This window comes from Battus philenor, unplaced genomic scaffold (genome assembly GCF_028537555.1).
Source record: "Battus philenor isolate CCGP_79_NKW_IND1 unplaced genomic scaffold, ilBatPhil1.0.hap1 SCAF_14, whole genome shotgun sequence".
Taxonomy (NCBI): Eukaryota; Metazoa; Arthropoda; class Insecta; order Lepidoptera; family Papilionidae; genus Battus; species Battus philenor.
In genome coordinates, this window is record NW_027181676.1 from 760,778 (window position 1) to 779,450 (window position 18,673).

The window sequence follows — 18,673 nt, forward strand, 5'->3', positions numbered from 1 at the left end:
CAACCAACATCAAAATATTGGTTAAAACGTAACTTTTTATTGCAAATCAATTCATAGGATAAAATAAATTATCTAAAATTAGTAACAGTATATATATATATATACTTTTACTAATTTGTTGATAAAAGAATATATATATATATATATATATATATATATATATATATATTCTTTTATCAACAAATTACACGCGCGTTGAGTAATATGCTGCAGTGTTATCTACTGTTGCTGATAAGACAAACACCTTCAACGATAACTAGCCAGTTTAGGTATTGTGACGAATCCAAAAGACATCAGTCTTGTATACACATCTCTTACTACCCACATCTACATGTGCGACGCGGGGCTGCCAAATATTTATACTCGCACACATCGAGCATAATGTGTTACTATTAAAAATATGTTCAAACACGGAACTAAAGACACGGGTGTAATATTTATGTGCGGGTATTTGGAAAACGAAGCGGGTAGCGAATTCGATCTCTGACATACCGTGAGAATCCATAACATTGCAAATGCTCACATATGTTACAAAAAAAAAACTTGTTCAATCTATAAATTAAATTTTCGCGGCACGGAACGTGTTAATGGAGTCCCTTAGCTTAGTAAAAAAAATATATAATTGAATGTAAGAAATTAAATATAAGCGCAGTTGTTTGCACATCATGTACATAGTTTATTGTAAACGTGTCTGCGTGCGGCGAATATTCGGGAGCAATAAAATCGTTACGCCGCCAGTTCACCGCTCCCGGAACATAAAACCCCGATCCAGGAGCGATAAAGACACCCAAGGACTTTGCGGTTCGACCGCCTCCGACACACAACCTTTCTGGGACAATGTCCAAAGGCAAATGATATTATTACTATTGTTTTTGATAAAGTTGTTGTTGTTAGCCAGGTGGCTTTTACAACTTTATATTGAGCGGCAAGTCTGTCAACTTTTCAAACCATTTTTACTGGGCACTTAAGCCTTAAATGCATGACTTTTATTTATACTTTAAAAAAAAATTATCTTGTAGATAAATACATTTTAGTGCGGGGCAAAAAAATTAAAATGTATATAATATTTTTTAAACTTACTTTTTAAAAAACCTTATGTTGCATATATACAACACTATGCATTTACTATCTCATTTTACGTTTAAGTGGTATGTTGCAGTTTTACATCATTATACATTTAAGGGTTAAACCAGTTGCACGATGGTGGCAGTTCCACCCGCGGACGATAGCGAGAACCACTCGGCAAGAGAGAGGATCCGGATCGTCCACGATTTTCGCGATTTAGAGGGCAAGAAATCGCCCTCGATTGATCGTTCGGAAATGATCTTTCAGCTATCAACTTCATATATGCACTTAAAATAGATACTTGTGCGGTATAGGAATCCCTTTAAAAAAGTCTCACGTACAAATAATTTAAAGAAAAGACTGGTATGCACCTATAAACAAAAGATACAACACTGCGATCTAAAAAAGTTTTATACAAAGTTTATTTAAAATAAGATAATAATAACCTACTTTTATATAATTTTCGATTTACGTTAGTCAATAGAATAAATGACTAAACATCACTAACATGCAAAAAAGCGAACAAAAAAAATTTCTTCACGAAAATATTAAACGTAAATGTAATAACAAAGACACGGAAATGTCTTCAGAATATACATCCTAATAATAATAATAAAAAACACGAAGCCGATACTTATGCGATGCAAAATACAACTACATCATTTCAAATAAGTAAGAAAAGGACCAATATTTAGCCACTTCCGCACCTGCAGTGGTAGTCGTGCAACAAAGTGCACCGCCCGCCAGCCCGCTGATAAATGTGCATGCGGCAAAAAATGCGAATCACACAACCGCACGACTACCACTGCATGTGCGGAAGTTGCTAAATATTGGTCCTTTTCTTACTTAGGGTGGACTTCCGCGAGGTAACGCCTGATTCCATTAAATATCATTTCAAATGTTACCAAATGTTTTAATGGTATATATCATACAAAATAAAATATATCTTAGTGTCATTCTGTCATATGAATAATAAAGAAAAATGATAGATTTAATTAATTCCTGACACAAATTGAGCGCAGTATTGCAAGCGAAATCAGCCCGTAGACAAGACAACACAAGAACATAAATATTTACAAATAAAATTTAACTGTCGGGCGTGTTGCCGAGGTCAAAACTAAAACTAAACAATTCGATTAATTCAAACAGCAAATGAAGGTTTCAAAAAAATAGCAAAAACTAATTGTTTACTCAAACTACGCAGTAAATAAAACACCAGCAGTTCAAAACTAGATGTCAAACGTTTGCCATCAAAAACCTTAAAAGTAAAGTGAAAAACGTTCAATTTATTTTTAATACTAGCTGTGCCTACAACTTCGTCCGCGTGGATTTTAACAAAAAAAATTTTTTTTTTCAAAAAATTTTTCCGTATTACATCAGCCAAATAAAGTGCAGTCAAAATCGGTCGAGCCATTTCCAAGATTAGTCGAAACAAACAGACAGACGTATATATAATATATTCACATGTATTTTCTAAGCGCGATTATGTTAATATTTGTACATATTAGATGATATAGACAATGATATAGGTCTATTACTGGACATAGACCTCTTCCTTTAGTTTTTCTACAGGGCCTGGCCTCTTGTTAGAAGCTGCCTGATCTTCCAGAATTTTCTTTATGTATACAATGTTTTGAAAAGCTTTTGCTTTCTTGTATGCAATTAGGACGCAAACATCAAAGTTAGGGTGCGATCACATTGGATCGACGTTACCCTTGCGATGTATTCAGACCAGTTTACACTAATGCGCGTTATTGTTCAGGGCAGAGGAGCATGGAATCATTCCCGTGGCGCGCTGCCATCTGTTTCAGACATAATGTCGGAGGCGCGTTATCTCGGGCGCGACCGGAACGTTTCCTGGAAGCGAGCATCTGTGTTTATCTGCAACATGCATATGGCTACCGTGCCCGTTAGGACTTGTACACACTTGGGCGTTAGGAATGTTTTTAAAAAATTCGACGTTTGGCAGTAAACCAAAAACAATCAGAGTGCTCCGTTATCGTTTATTTCCGTGTAATTTAAGAACAATTTGTTCGTGTGACGGTTAATGTTATGCTCTATTGTCACAAAAGAGAACTTAAAAGCCCTTGCGTATTTTTAGCCCCCCCCCCCCCGCCACTAGGAGGCCTATGAAGTGGGCATCTATCAATAGAAAAGAAGAATTTTGACATAGCTGGATATAGGCTGCTTCCACCAGTGGGCGCCCCATGGCTCGAGTAACGATAATGACATAACCATCGCAAGAAGAAAATTAAAATGTTTTTGAAATACACTGTAGACAAGATGAAAGGCGATGCATTGGAGGTATGTAAATAAATAAAACTATACTGAAGGACTTGGTAAAGTCAGTTTTTTCCCCTTAAATATGAAAGGGGAACCAGAGGTGTTCAAAAACGGAGGTCATGTTAAGAAATGAAATACACAGACACACTGTTTATATGTGATATAGAGAAAAGATTTCGTCGTATTAGCATTACAACTGATAATTTTAGAACTGATTTTCAGACCCCTATCGCAAAGATTTGTTCCGTTTCGGTTTGCACAATATTTGTCGATTCTTAAAAATCTTTTATTTTAAAACAATAGTAGGTGTAATAATCAAATTCTAAGCTTTATCTTTCCAAAAAATCATTTATACTGTATGTTTTTTTAATAGTTTTATATAAAACTTTGTATATAAAAATCATTGCATAAAAATGTTTTGTTAAAACCTATAGTTGTGCCCACAACAGTTACTACATTTATAATTTTTAAACACATCATTTTTGTCTCTTAATTATAAAAATCGAATTAGGTTATAGATTTTGTATAAGTACAATACTATTGATCTTCGGCAATTCAAGATTATGTGAAATGTTTTAATACTTTGCGGTCTCATGTCGAGCCACACGCTACGTCGACACTAAGTAGTAAGTAAAAAAGCAAAACAATTTACAATTATTAATAAATAAAAATACCATTTGCAAGTCTTTCGATTGTTTTGTATAATCCACGGTGAAGCACGTGGGTAGTTGGTAACATGGCAACAGCTTATCGCACTATGCTGGCAGGAAGTGAAACACAGCTTATCAGCATGCGAGGCAATCCGACCAGCTGCAGTGGATATGGTGTAGAGATACGCCGGGCGTCCAAACCCACTACCTATTAGTTTAGAAACTCACAATCCTACATTCCATCCACCTAAACAACATGAGTTAGATCGAATTAGAAATGATGAAATCCACAGAGGAACTAAGGTCATCTATGCTAGAACATTCATGGAACAAATTGGAACTGAAAATTCTTGAATGGTCCCCCCCTTTACGAGATAATTTGATGATATAGTTAAGATCATAGGAAGTCCATCACCGTGACGATCTTTGGAGATTGGTTTGGACCCTGCAATTCGGCATCTATATCACACGGTGATGATGACCCAAGCGTGTTCACGAACCGAATCGCCTAATCTCTCGACAAGGGATTCCCGTAGCTGAAATCAATCTTTTGGACTCGTTTTTGCGAGTCCAAATCTAAAAATGGACCCCTGTTAAATAAAATTTACCAACTTTCAAAGTACTTTATAATTTTGATTATGTTTTTATTAAACTACCCACAGTTTTTTCATCGCAAACATTTTGTAACAGATCGAAAAAAATCTAGAATTTTTATATTAATTTGGCTACAGATGTTTAAGTTATAGGCTCATTTTGAAAGAGTTCTCTAGTCCCAAACAAAATTCATGGACCCGTGTGAAAACATTACAAAACAATTGCGTAAACAAAAAGTACATACACAATTAATGTCGCATTCAATTACATCACATCAACAAATGGCACTGCATTAGTTTACAAGCGAAACAAATGACTTCAACTATTGTCTGCGATACGGCCGCGCATTTGTCAGCCGTTCAAGCGATAAGTCGGCTGCGACGGTTCAATGGAAATATAAAAGGAAAACTAATTGCAGTCTCACGGCAAAATCTAAGTTTCTTTGTTTTAAATTATTGCAACTAAGATTAGTCAAAGAATTTTGAATTTAACTACCTCGTTCACACAAAACAGTTCGTCAAACAAGATTTTTTTTGACCTATGTCTTCAATTACAGTTTATTAAAATTACAATGCGATTAAAATAAGAATAGGACGGGCTCTCGGCTAACTTCACTCATATAAGTACGGTCAGCATTAAATATATAACATAAAAAAATAATAATAATTGTTTTTGTTGATTGTTTAATTTGTTCTACAATGAGCAAAAGAGGTAGTGTTTTACATAGGCGAGCTCAAAAGATTATCAGCAATGTTGATAAGTACTTCGAGGAAGAGAAAAAACGTGCCAATATGTTGTTGGACCAGTTAAAACAAGCAAGAATTGTACCAGGGCCAGATGGCAATATTCATATATCGCGTGATGTATTTGGAAGTTTCATTAAGCATTTGGAAACTGCTTCGAAGGTAACCGAGCGAGTGACTTTAGCCACTGGTATTATTTTTTAACATAGCTTTTTTTGCACACTATACCAAGTTCCCGTTGTGACGTCACAACATGGCGCTAGGCCGGTCCTATTCTTATTTTAATCGCATTGTACATTAGGTGAACGTAATGCTCGTATCATCGTGTGTTTGGTGTGAAATCAAAAACTAACATCTATTGAATCTAAAATTTGCGATATAAATAAAATTCAACATATTGAAACACCTAAATAAAAATAAAAGCTGTCTTAATTACATTACAAATAATATTAGCTTGTAATGTAAAACACTGCACTGCAAGAGCAGGGCAGGTTGTTTTGTGGCAGGTATATAGCCAGCTGTGGGCAGTATATAGCCCAGCTGTGGGCGTCGACTGAAGTCCGCATTCGTACTGAAGTAATTGAGTATTAGTGGGACCTGAAATTAATGTCACTCGCCTTCTTAATTTCACACGACTGTATTCTTAACAAGTTTTCATTTCTAATCAACAATATTTTCACTTTTATTATCAACAACCTTTTGTCATCTAGTATACAAATCAATGCCAGAGTGATAACAAATAAATCGGTTTTTCTGTAAAATATGTCGACAGAAACGACATTACTTTCTAGTCCCCTGATAGATGTCATTTTGTTAGTTCAATTTGATTCTAGTTCCAATCAGATGGGTTTTTATATTCCTCTCATCGTGTATTAATTTGATTACGATGAACTAGGGGATTCCCGAAACATTTTGTACAAGGAATTTTCAAAAATCAATTGATACTTCAAATTTTTTTAGTCTCTTTTCAGTACTGGGGCTTCTTCTGTAGATATAATTTACTTTGTAATAAACACAAGACACGTAATAGGAAAAAAATGAAGTATTTTATTTTGATATTATCGCCAAAAGCTATTTCTTCCAAAAAACATATATCCAAAACCGTTAATAAATAAAGATGGAGTGGGCAGTAAACAAACAAAAGATTTAAGAAAATGTATATAGTTTCATATTAGTTATAATACAACATACTATGTTTATGAGTGGTGCTCCACTAGTGGGACCAACGACATAGCTAAGATCTCGGAAAGTCGAGATACTGCGACGATCTATAGGTGGTCAATTCTTCAAAGTGGGCGTCGCCGTCGCTTGTGATGGTGATGACATAAATTTTCAAATACATAATGCCAAGTGAATAATAATATAAGTGTAAAAATAAAACGTCATCAGAGACGTGGCCGCATCGCTGGCACGACAGACGTCCCCCGCCCTCGCGTGCATGCGCCGGCGCAGCGTGACCACCCACACTTTTGTACCGCATATTTGGGATCTAAATATAAAACATACACCATACCTCTTTACCTGCACTATGATAATATTGATCGAGCCAAGGCTTCGATTCGCTCTCACTTCGAATCGAGACAAATATATTTGGAACAGAGATGCAGATACGCTGCCGAGATGAATGTATTAGTCAGTCATATCGATATATATAATTAGAGCAGGGGTGTCAAACTCAAAACTTAAACAATGTTAAACTAATTATAAATATTTATGTATTGACAAACAATGTACAGTACCCCGGCGATAAATATTGCACATCGATCGATTTGAAATGAGATCATCGGATAATTTCGGATCAAAACGACTGATAAAATGTCACGTAGGAAACTAGCCAATGGTTTCTTTCCAAAAGTCGATGTGCAATATTCATCGCCGGGTACTATACCCGTATTATCATAAATATATATAAAGATAAATTATACATATAATTCATAACTATATTATAGTTTACAAATAAAACATAGATATCATTTTATAAGCTTTCGTTTCTAATTCAAATACCATTTTGTCTTTACTTTGCGCCGAATATATTGAATAACAGCAAAATTTCCTTTCATTGCGCGCGCGGCCCGCTAGTTTGACTGCCCTGATTTAGTCTATTGTTATACCTAGAAACTTAGTTACATTCTGCCGGTTTCCTTCGTAATTCAAATATTCGAATATAGAATGTATATTCGTCGTTCTAGATATGAAATCAGCTTTCACTGTAAGATCGAGATTATAAAAAAAAAATTGTGATATCACGAGGCCGATATTGTGGTCTTGTGATCTGCCCGTCACGCGTGTGTGTGTACAGCGCGTGCTTGTGTGCATTGCCCCGGTGTACCAATATTGAAACAGCAAAAGATACTGCTGGCTTATTAATATTTGAATTCGCTATCACTTGTGTTTGCCCATAAGAATATCCTTAAGAAAACATACGAATGTAAAATCTGCTTCGTTGTAATAACATACGTTAAGCCGTGATATCGGGTGTGATGTTTATACGGTGATATATATCTCATCACTTACTTCTTCACACATAGATCAATGGTTATGTTGCGTTCACGTGAGAACAATCTGTATTACTGGCCTCTTCATCATCATGCCAGCCGATAGGCGCCTACTGTAGGGCATAGGTCTCTCCAAAGATCGCCAGTGACCAATGGTCTTGCGCAGTCTGAATCTTTTTTCTTTTTTAAGAAAACGATGTTCCCTAAATGGCATTTGCAGATTCTACAGGTTTCAGGTGGCAGACAGACCTCTCTAGCGAATCACGAGGACACCTGGCAGAGTCTCGGCTGGCTATATAATAATACTACTTAACGTGAACGTTCCATGTAGTGGCTAAGGTCACGGGCCCCCACGAGGACTTGTCGATATACCCGGCTTAGCATTCCGACATTTGGTTTAGCCGATTGTTATTGCCTGGCTAATACCACTACTACAATTTTTAGAGAGCGTTAGCGCTGGGAGAAATGGTGGAAGGCCGAATCTTATCGCCACTAAGACTATAACACTTAAGATTTAATTTATTCTTTCGCGTTCGATATTAAATTTGAATTTGGAAGTCATCATTAACATAGAGATAGATATGTATATGTGTATAGTAGTGGATATATTTGTATATATACATATATATATATATATATATATATTTGTATATATGTATGTCCGTACATCCTAAATTGCCGCCTTCATCGTCCATCTCCATCGTCTCTCATCTCCAACCAAAGGTTGTCTAGTAGAGATCGCCTCTTAACCCTTAATAGCCTGATTTACGAAAGTGATTTCTTTCTAATATTATTGTGTATGTTTGAGGGTCTAGATGAAGGGAAAAAAAAATATATTTTTTTAATTTCTTTGGAAAGAATATTATACAACAGTAAAATTCGTACAGCTAACCTATAAAAAAAAACTAATAGTAATGTGGTACATTCGGTTTAAAAGATTGGTATCAAAATTGAAACTAGGCTATTAAGTGTTAAACTATATGAATTGTTTCTTTTTTACTCTCCTATATTTATTGTCAATGGTGTACAGAAGTGTAAATTATATTAGATATCATTGCGCACAGATTCAAGATATTTCGTCGCAGTTAAATAAAACAAATACAAATGTCCTCTCACACAAATTTCCTCGTTTAACTTCGCTTAGTTACACCAAGGATAGGCAGATTACAATTTTGAATATATCTCTTAAAAGGCTGTCATACAGAACAAAGATTTCAACTCGAACCGTTGAAGCCTACACAAAAACAAATTTAACATTGACGTAATCTGTCTACCGTAGCAATGAGTCATAATACTGTATTATGCAGTCGTTATTACAAAATTTAAATATTCGCTGCGGACCAATGGTATGTTTGAGATTTTATAATTCCGGGTTCTCATACGAACTTAGTCCAAAATGTGCTATGCAAGCTCGCTCCTTTTAACAAAGTGATGTCAGGGGTAACAAACATTTGATTTTTAAATAATCAATTGCTAAGACAAATATCGGTAAACGTGCACCCTTATATAGGACGTGACCTCCACAATTCATATATTAATGCTATTGATATATTCTCATGCTCTCTTGTATCTTTTAGAAGACAATTTAATTCGAAATTATTGTATATACACAATACAATTTAAACCTCATTGGAATATGACTTGCTGTGACTCGTAATTATTATTGTCTGTTTTGAATGCGCTGGATTGTTGATCCCTGTTTGGTAATGTTTTATTATTGTTTGACTTTGTTTTATTAAATTTTCTTAGTGAAATTTGAATGGGCTGGGTACATGGCGTGCTGTAAAGATAAAAGTTTGGGAAAAGAAATGTCGGTCGCCCATACAACAGATGAAAAGATATTCGGAAATAGCAGGAATGCATGAAATATACAGGCGGAGTCCAACACCCAAAGATGGGTTAAAACATTATTATATAATTTTTGGTGTATTTAAAATGAAACATATATACATATATATATATATATTCGCACCGAGAACACTGTAAAATAAATAGATATTCAGAAACGCATTCCTGTTCGGACTGCTTTCGAAAAAATTTCTTTTTCATGAGCAAAAAAATACATAAAACCTTCCCCAGTGTACAGTCGCCGCGAATAATATTTCCAAGTGAGCAAGCATTGTATGCGGCGGTACGTGGGCCACGGGCGATAACTCTCCGCGCCCACGCCCACCGCTGAGCTCGCGCGCAACAAACAATCGTACATCATCGTTCACATCGGTCTCAAACGCCCGCAATTTTCAGCCCAAATGTTTACATTGGGAATAGAGTTAATTTTTTTTTATTTCTTCTTCAACGCTGCCAAGCAAACCGTTTCTTGTTTACGTTGGCATTTTTACCGCGGTATTTTTCTTTGTGATCAGTGTTTCTCAAGCTTTTTTTGAGCCATGTCCACCTTAGTACAATATATAACGAATATAATTTTGATATTAAAGTTCACTTTCATAATGCCCTCCTTTAAAGATCAAATTATCCCCACGTTGGGAAACATCGAGTTAAATATTATAAACTATTGTTGAGTTCTACATATATTTTTTTTATCTACAAATTTGAATATACATATATGTTTGACATACATCAAATCTATCAGTATGTAAGTCGCGGAACCCAAGACCTCTGGGTCCCCAAGGTTCTCTGGTGGTGAACATGTACAGATAGACAAGCGGGTAAAGCTTTAAGGGCGACGACGGCAGCATCAGACCGTTCAGCGTGGCAATATTTGAGGAGAGGGCCTCTCTTGCAGTGGTCGTTCATCAACTGACATGAATGAAGCAATAAATAGACAAATGCTTTAATATCATATATTTTGCTAAAGTCTTTCTATTCCGACATACATCGTCTTTTTAACTACAAAGTTACAATGAAATTAATATTTATTAATTCGAAACATCAAACTATAGAAACAAAATACATTTAATGTAATTGTTTCTACATTATCAAGATTCTAACGATAAGGGCCTTGAAATTAACTCGACAGTTACTAATTTTAACGTTTCATAAATTTTAAAAAACTTGAATGTTCCGGAAAGTCCCCTTAGACTACCAAACTTTATACACGTGTATATAAACATGTATTTGTAAAATTTATCTTGTTCCTGGTACTAAATGAAAATTTAAATGTCGAAAAATTTGTTGTACATAGAATGAGACGTCATATATAAATGAACACAAAATTACACATATATGCAAAAACGTGTAATGTATACCGCGCTTATCAATTATATCGATAAACTATCGATTATTGATAACGGACCTGTGGAAACCCCACCCCACCGCCCAAATTGCACCGAACCAAATTCAAAATATCTGCATCAAGTGGTCATTTACTATTTTTGAATTGTCATTTATTCGTTTCGTTAAAATCTGTTGTGTGCAGTTCTTAAGTATAATACAAGCTGTTTCTCTCGCTTATAAAAGCCTCCGAATATATTAAATGTTGTAAAAAATATTTGATAGTAAAAAAATATGAAAAGATGACGGAACTTAACAATCTTTCAATAAATTATACGCAGATGCTTCATCTGATTGTTCGAGTGATTGAATCAAATTGTGGTGACTGCGAAAGTGATACTGTATCGGAAGAGAGCGACTCCGATATTAGGCCGCCTATATATAAAAAAAGATATAGCATAAGATAGTAGCAACGATTGGAAAGAAGAGTTGAATGAGCATAATACAACACCAAACTTTTTATTTAAATATTCCTGCTGCAATTATTGAACTTGGTGACGCGCACACTAGTGACTGCCTTATTTTATAATAGCGGTTGTTTTTGATTTAGTCGTTACGCAAAACAATTACCATGTACCATTCTTAAATAAAAGAGTTACATAAAATTAATGCAAAAACGAAACCCTGCCGGTGACGCGAGATATTTTTTTTTTTGTAAAATTGCCAGTCAACAATGTGTTAATTACACATTTTAGCTTTTCGTCTGATTAAGCCAATGAAAAAAGAAAGAAAAAAAAAACCGATTCATTCGAATTTTAAATTAAACAGAATTGAGATTATTTAAATAGTCAATATCTACTGATAATTACACATTTTAGCTTTTCGTTTGATTAAGCCAATTACAAAGAAAAAAAAAACCGATTCATTCGAATTTTAAATTAAACAAAATTGAGATTATTTAAATAGTCAATATCTACAGATAATTACACATTTTAGTATTTCGTTTGATTAAGCCAATTACAAAGAAAAAAAAAAACGATTCATTCGAATTTTAAATTAAATCGATTTGAGATCTTTTAAGTCAATATCTACTGACGCCAGTCTATTATAGGCGCGTATTCCTCTAATTTTAAAACAATGGAAATATACTTTCGTACACGTTTCCGTTGGCCTATGTATGTATTTCTCTTATCAGCACGGAATTTAGTCGCCGCAGCATGCCGCTGTGTAGTTTATTGGCATTCATGATAACATCGCCATGTAGTAATTACGCGATAAAAAAATATAAAAATTAAAATATTTAAAGCCATGTCGTCTTTGTCAACACCTATTTTTTTAATTTTCGAACAATTACAAAAAAAGGGTGACTGTTAAGCAGAGTACAATTAGGTTAAGGGGGATTGACCTGAATTGCTCTCCCGAACTTGGCTAACTGCGTAGAATTTGATTGCCTCCTTGTCAATATCTATGTGTATTTTTTAAATTTAGAATAGTTTCAAAATCGACGATCAGTAAAAAAAAAACAAGAAAATATAGTTTATTATTTAAAAGGTCACAGTTCCCTGTAACCCATACGATAAAATAATACAATTTTTTTAAATAATCTAGTTAAGGTGGCTTCAAAAGGATTTACGAAAGAAAAATGAGCGTAGATTACGCGAATATTCTGTATTTCAAAATTTTAGCCTTCTCCATTAATTTGCTATACTCTTCCACACGCGTAATTCTCACATACTGACATGATTTATTCGCACAAGTTTATAATATTTAATTAAAAACGTAAATTTAAATTTTTATTAAACAATTTAAAAAAAATAAAGTTACATAAAACTAATTTTTATATACATTATCCTTCAATATTTCAAACTAAAAAAAAAGTCTACATAAAACGGCGGCCATCTTGAATTTAAATATAATTCCTAACAAATTCAATTTTAATTTAAAATATGTACAAAATTATCAAGGTAATTATTTTTTTAGAATTATTAATATTGAAAATATTCACATGCGTAAATTTTACAATAATATTTTTGAATCAGAGGCCTAATTTTGAAAATTTATTACACATTCTGCAACGATAAACAAATGGCGGCCACTTAGCCGTCCACGCCTCGGATGCGGACCTTGAATCGATACAAGGTCACGCAGCGTTATTTATTTGGCCAGTTTTTTTTTTTAAATAAACATCAAACATTCACTCTGCCAAGTCCCGGCAGCGATAACGCACCACAATGCGTCAACGTCACAGACTTATCGAACGTAATTCACATTTAATGCGATGTTAAATAAAATAGTAATAAAACGAGAACTCCATTAAAAATACAATTCTATTTTTTTGAACATTAAATGTAGATTATAATCACTAACTACCCACATTTAATTAAAGACAGACTATTTATAACAGGAAACAAACGTAAAATTAGTATTTAAAAAGTAACTATCTAGTTCCTTGACAGATTCTAGGAAACAACATGCAGTGCCTGGAAGGAGTCTATTTTAAAGAATAAACATTTGTTTCATTGTTAGACTATGATTCAGTATTTTCAAGTAGTTTGTATGATAGATGCCAAAAATACCATATAGGTATAGAACTTTAAAAATAACCTGTGAAGAATTCACATGCACATAATCATACAAGCAGCTAACACTTACCATCAGCATCAACTTCATTTATCATGTCTTGCAGCTCAGCCTCGGTGGGGTTTTGTCCAAGCGAGCGCATCACAGTGCCCAGCTCCTTAGTGGTAATGGTGCCATCGCCGTCCTTGTCAAACAGCGAGAACGCCTCCTTGAACTCAGCAATCTGTTCCTCTGTGAGCTGATCCGCCTGGAACACACCATAAACACATTAGTATATGTCATAGTTTCCCAATTATAGACTATCTACTCTTTCTAAGAAAAGATCAAAATGCCCCCCTACCCCCTTTATCTTTCATTAAATACAAAATAAAGATTAATCCACCCAAACTCTTATCATGCTTCTTATGGTCATGGTTGAGGGTTGTGATAGCATAGTATAGTATTTTTGATGACTAGAAACTTTGTAAAATGAAAACAGATTTACAGTGCCTCTATATTGTTTAGCTTCCTTGCCCTATAAAGTGTGACAAGTCTATCACAATACTCCTATATTAACAAATCAGCTGTTAATCTGTAAATTTCTTATATACATACTTTTGATACGACCATCTTGTCAAACCCTGCAACGATGGACAGAGTCTGAACAGTTAATGAGAGTTTTTGCGATATCTAACAAGATAAGATTACATACACAATTACATATAACACGTCATAATGCGGACAGATACCAAATGCTGCATTACAATAACTTTTATCATTTCCCAGATATAAAGATATGCTATATACTCAACATCAATCTGTAACTGATAATTGTTTTATCTGTATATTAGTGAACCATATTTATATATACCTACTCTATTTATTATTTCACAAGAATAAACTCCATTTGACATACCCTATATTAGTTTAATACATTACATGTAAAAAGGGTGTGGTCTTATGCCTTTAAACTTCAATAATGAGATGTACAATATACATTCATTGCAAAATGATATATATGTTTAGTTATAGATATATAATTTACATTATTAGTACATAATGATATATTTGAAATAAGCTGTCCAAGAATTGCACATATATAACTATCCCATATAGTATAACAAAGCAGGTTCAAACCAAGTTTATTTTAAAATAAAAACCTTCATAGTGTTATATAATTATAAATTGTAATGATAATTTAATGTAAAAATATTTAAATTTATGAAAATTACTTTCATGTTCAAACTGTTTATATTTTTGGTTGTTTAAAACATAAGACAGACACACAAAAAGATTTTAATTAAAAATTTACAATGTTTTGCAAAGTTTGGCTCAATTTTCATTGTAAATATCTGTAGAAACTTATTGCAAATGATAAATTGTTATTGAAAGGTTTACTTTTATCACAAACAATGCCTTATTGTAATTCCATAGGCATCCAATTAACTATTGTTTCAGTACATCTCAATTTGTGTCAGTTGCCTCTCCAATTTGTTCAAATTGTTTTTCAAGAACATCTTTGAGTATTCCAGTGATTTTAAAAGGTCTAAATTCTTACTTCAACTGTATTGCCTACTAAAACAAAACCATGGAAAGAGATATACTATCCTATGTAACTAAATATTGTAATAGTGCTCTTTAGCTATTTTATAAAGTTTAACAATTTAGGGAAGAAGTTTGTTTTAAAATTGATCATATTTAACTATATGTTACTAAAAGATTTTGAATATATTAATAATGTAAGGGATATGGATGAATTGTATTGGTATACAATATAAAATCAATATTTTACAATATTTGAATATTGTAGAATTCTTATTAGATACTAAATAATCAGAGTATTTTCTTCTGGAAAAATATAGACAAGGGGTTCAAAGCCGGTAATTGGCAGGTAGGTCGATAATTCAACACAAGTAGGAATTTGTTTTACCATTTCTGGACCTCAAAGCCACGAACACCGACGAAGGAATGCAAAGGGAGTCGCTTTATCGTAATGCGTATGAGAAATAAAAAGCTAGCCCGCCCCGCGATGAGTCAAGAGGCATTTGACAGGTGCGCCGGTCGATCGATCCGACACCGGGGAACGACGCGACTTCCCCAAACTCCTCCACCCGCAAAAACACCCAAAAAAAGCCGCAACAATCCCTCAGCGCCATTTTAAAAGCGTCATCGAACGTTTGGCTTCGTCCAGGGAAACGTCATTTGACCGGCAACACCTAACGAACTATGGCGACGGATGTTTCTCGATAAATATAACGGTAATTCGATGGCACCGCAGTAATTGCCTCGGATCACAAGCCCACTATTGACTTTGTTTCGGTTCAATCCTTATCCTTATTCAGACTTTGACGTCGTCGTCGATCCGCATTGCGGTAAAAAACGGCCATCACAATAATATAATGGAGGCCGTCATCACTATAAACACCGATGCACCACAACCCCGAAAATATACCCGGAAAGCCGTTCTACGATGTCTCCCTAATGCACTGTAGAAATTTTTGTTGCGAAATATCACTCACCATCGTAGATTAACTTGGATTATCTGGAGCTACACTAAAAAATCACAGACTACGCCGCAAAAGCGACCGCACGGACCGACGGTTGGAACGATACTGCCGCCCTCACTCGCGCGAGCGGCCGCGCCGGGAAGCTCGCTCGATCCGTTCCGAGTCGAGGCGCGCGAATCGAGTGGCTCAATCGAATCGCGCTCTCATGTCCGATGCGCACTCGGGTTTGCACTACGCGTTGGTTCAGGCGCGAAAGTCTCGGACGTCCAAGTCCATGTCTCGGGACGAACGGCACGGGATTAGGTTTGATCTGCAAAGGATACTCGGTTTTATATCGGGGCGGCGCGGCGGCGGGCGCGGCGGGCGGCGCCCGCCCATTGGCCGCCGCGCACCTGCAATGCGGCAGCCCGGCGCGGCCCGGCGCGGCCCGGCGCAGCCCGCCGCTGCCCGCCGCTGCCCCACTTCCACGCGCCGCCCGCCGGCACAGCCCCAAACAAAGGCCACCGCGCACGAGCCCCATCACATCTCCTGCGCCTTCACAAATAAACTTACTAAACACTCCATGTGTCTCTAATTCAAAATATTTTTGAATCGTCAACTATTTTAAAATGCTCAAAATTCAAATCCACGGAATTGCAGGATCTTATTACACTTTCTTCACTCGTTGTTGAAGAAGACCAAGGAATTGACCAGTTTTCTTTTGGTCTTTCTTAGTCAAATTTAAATTCAAAATATTTTTTATCGCAGTAGTCATTTAAATTCACTTTAGTAGCGTCAATTATTTTAACATTAATAGTAAGTTACCGACGGATCGAATTGCAGATCTGCTAGGTGCCGGCCAGAAACTCAACAGTTGCAATTATTAACAGTCAAACAAAGTGACTACGTATTATACCGATTATTCTGTTATCAGATAGCGGTATATTGTTTTATAATGTCAATATTGACATTTGAAAGAATAAAGACAGCATAATATTTCTGTTTCAATTTAAACATTAGTATTTTGTAATATTAGCATCCATAATTCGGCATGCTAAGGGACATAAGTCATGCATAAGTCAAGCCTGGCCGTCGAGGCCGCGGCCCGTTTCCCGCATCGGCCGGCGCCATAACAAGATAACGCAACTTGAACTGCGCAGGCTTCCGCTGCGACCCTACGAGCCACGCAACCGCGACTAGCGCAACTCTTGTGCCAGTCTTGGCTACACCCATTTCATCCACTGCTACTGCTCTATAACTGACTATAAACCTAATATAGCCTCAATTATTATGCAATAACTAATCTATTCCTCAGAGGATGTCTTATTCGGTGAAACGATTTAACGATCGTTTACCGATATTTAAATTAGAAAAAAAAATAGCCGGTTTTTTGTGCAAACAGCAATAATGAGTATTTAATTTTTTTATTAACTAATCTAACACACCTTACATTCATTAACTTACTACAAATAATCAACAATACTCCTATATATGCCTAAAATGTAACTCCTATACAATAACAATGAAGTTGAAAAGCAATCGACTGCATCCATGAAATGCGAACGTTCTATTTGAACCTTCTATTAAAAAACCAATTTAAAAATTTATCAACATTTAGATTATATTATGTATGCGTTATTGAGCGACTGAAGTTCACGACAGATTTTATTAATACATAAGCGATCTGCAATAAACAGGGTACAGACGTATTATTATAAATATAATTAAGATTTAAAAACGTAGCCAATAGCAATCTTCGATTTTATAAAAATAGTTAAGATTATTATTAGTTCTTTACAAACATAATGCTAAATTTATAAATTCCAACTATATAATTTTAACTAATAAAATTAAGTCGATTTTTCAACCGATTCTTTATAATCGATATTCGGTAATGTTAAATCACAACTCTAATATATGTCACTGGCCGTTACTGTCATATTTAAATTAAAAACATCTAATCTAACATGCCCGAAGTTTTTGAATTTAACGTTATCTTTTTTTATAATTAATAATGAATATTAACATGTTTGAATTTTATTAATACAGAAATAAATGGTAGAAGAATTGAGTAAATATTTTGTATCGTTCTCTATGATTTCATATGCGGAACTATATTACAAAGTTGGTTGTAATGGCTTCATTTACACGCGTATTCTAACTATAGGGTTTCCGATCTCATTACAATTGTGTATCAGCGTTCATTTGTGTTTCTTTTTTGCTGTGAAATAGAACTGCTCTTATAATTACTAGATAGGCATAAATCATCCTCATCTTTTGTTCATTCATAATTTAATTCTTTTAAATTCTGTTTATATTTAATTTTTTTTATTTAATTCTTTTTAAACATAATTTAATTCTTCTCACTTCGCCTTTACTTACAGAATAGTACGTTTTACATTTTTATTTTTATATTCACTTTTCTTCATTTTTGCACTCGAGTTTTTGCTTTACACTTTTCCTATTTTATTTTGTTTAGTTTTATATTCCATAATCTCACAATTATTACCTCATTCTACTCTTACCCGACTATTGATATATTTTTTTTATTACGTCACTCTTAACCTTTTCGCAGTACTCTTAGAAAATGTGGCGTCATTCTTCATCTTCTATCAGCATGGCGTTGC

General features: G+C 34.8%; 1 protein-coding gene across 2 annotated transcripts in view; it reads right to left on the reverse strand.

Moving 5' to 3' along the window:
• Positions 1-16,196, reverse strand: part of LOC137918473 (calmodulin) — a 42,081-nt gene extending 25,885 nt beyond the window's left edge. The window contains exons 1-2 of one of the 2 annotated variants that reach the window (XM_068761290.1): positions 16,080-16,196; positions 13,654-13,828 (exon numbers count right to left, since the gene is read on the reverse strand). In XM_068761290.1, coding sequence (XP_068617391.1) covers positions 13,654-13,828; positions 16,080-16,082 — 178 coding nt within the window. In that variant the 5' untranslated portion in view covers positions 16,083-16,196. Of the gene's footprint in view, positions 1-13,653; positions 13,829-14,175; positions 14,238-16,079 lie in introns of those variants that run through there. The other variant, XM_068761289.1, reaches the window with a different exon arrangement.
• Positions 16,197-18,673: the final 2,477 nt, after the last annotated feature.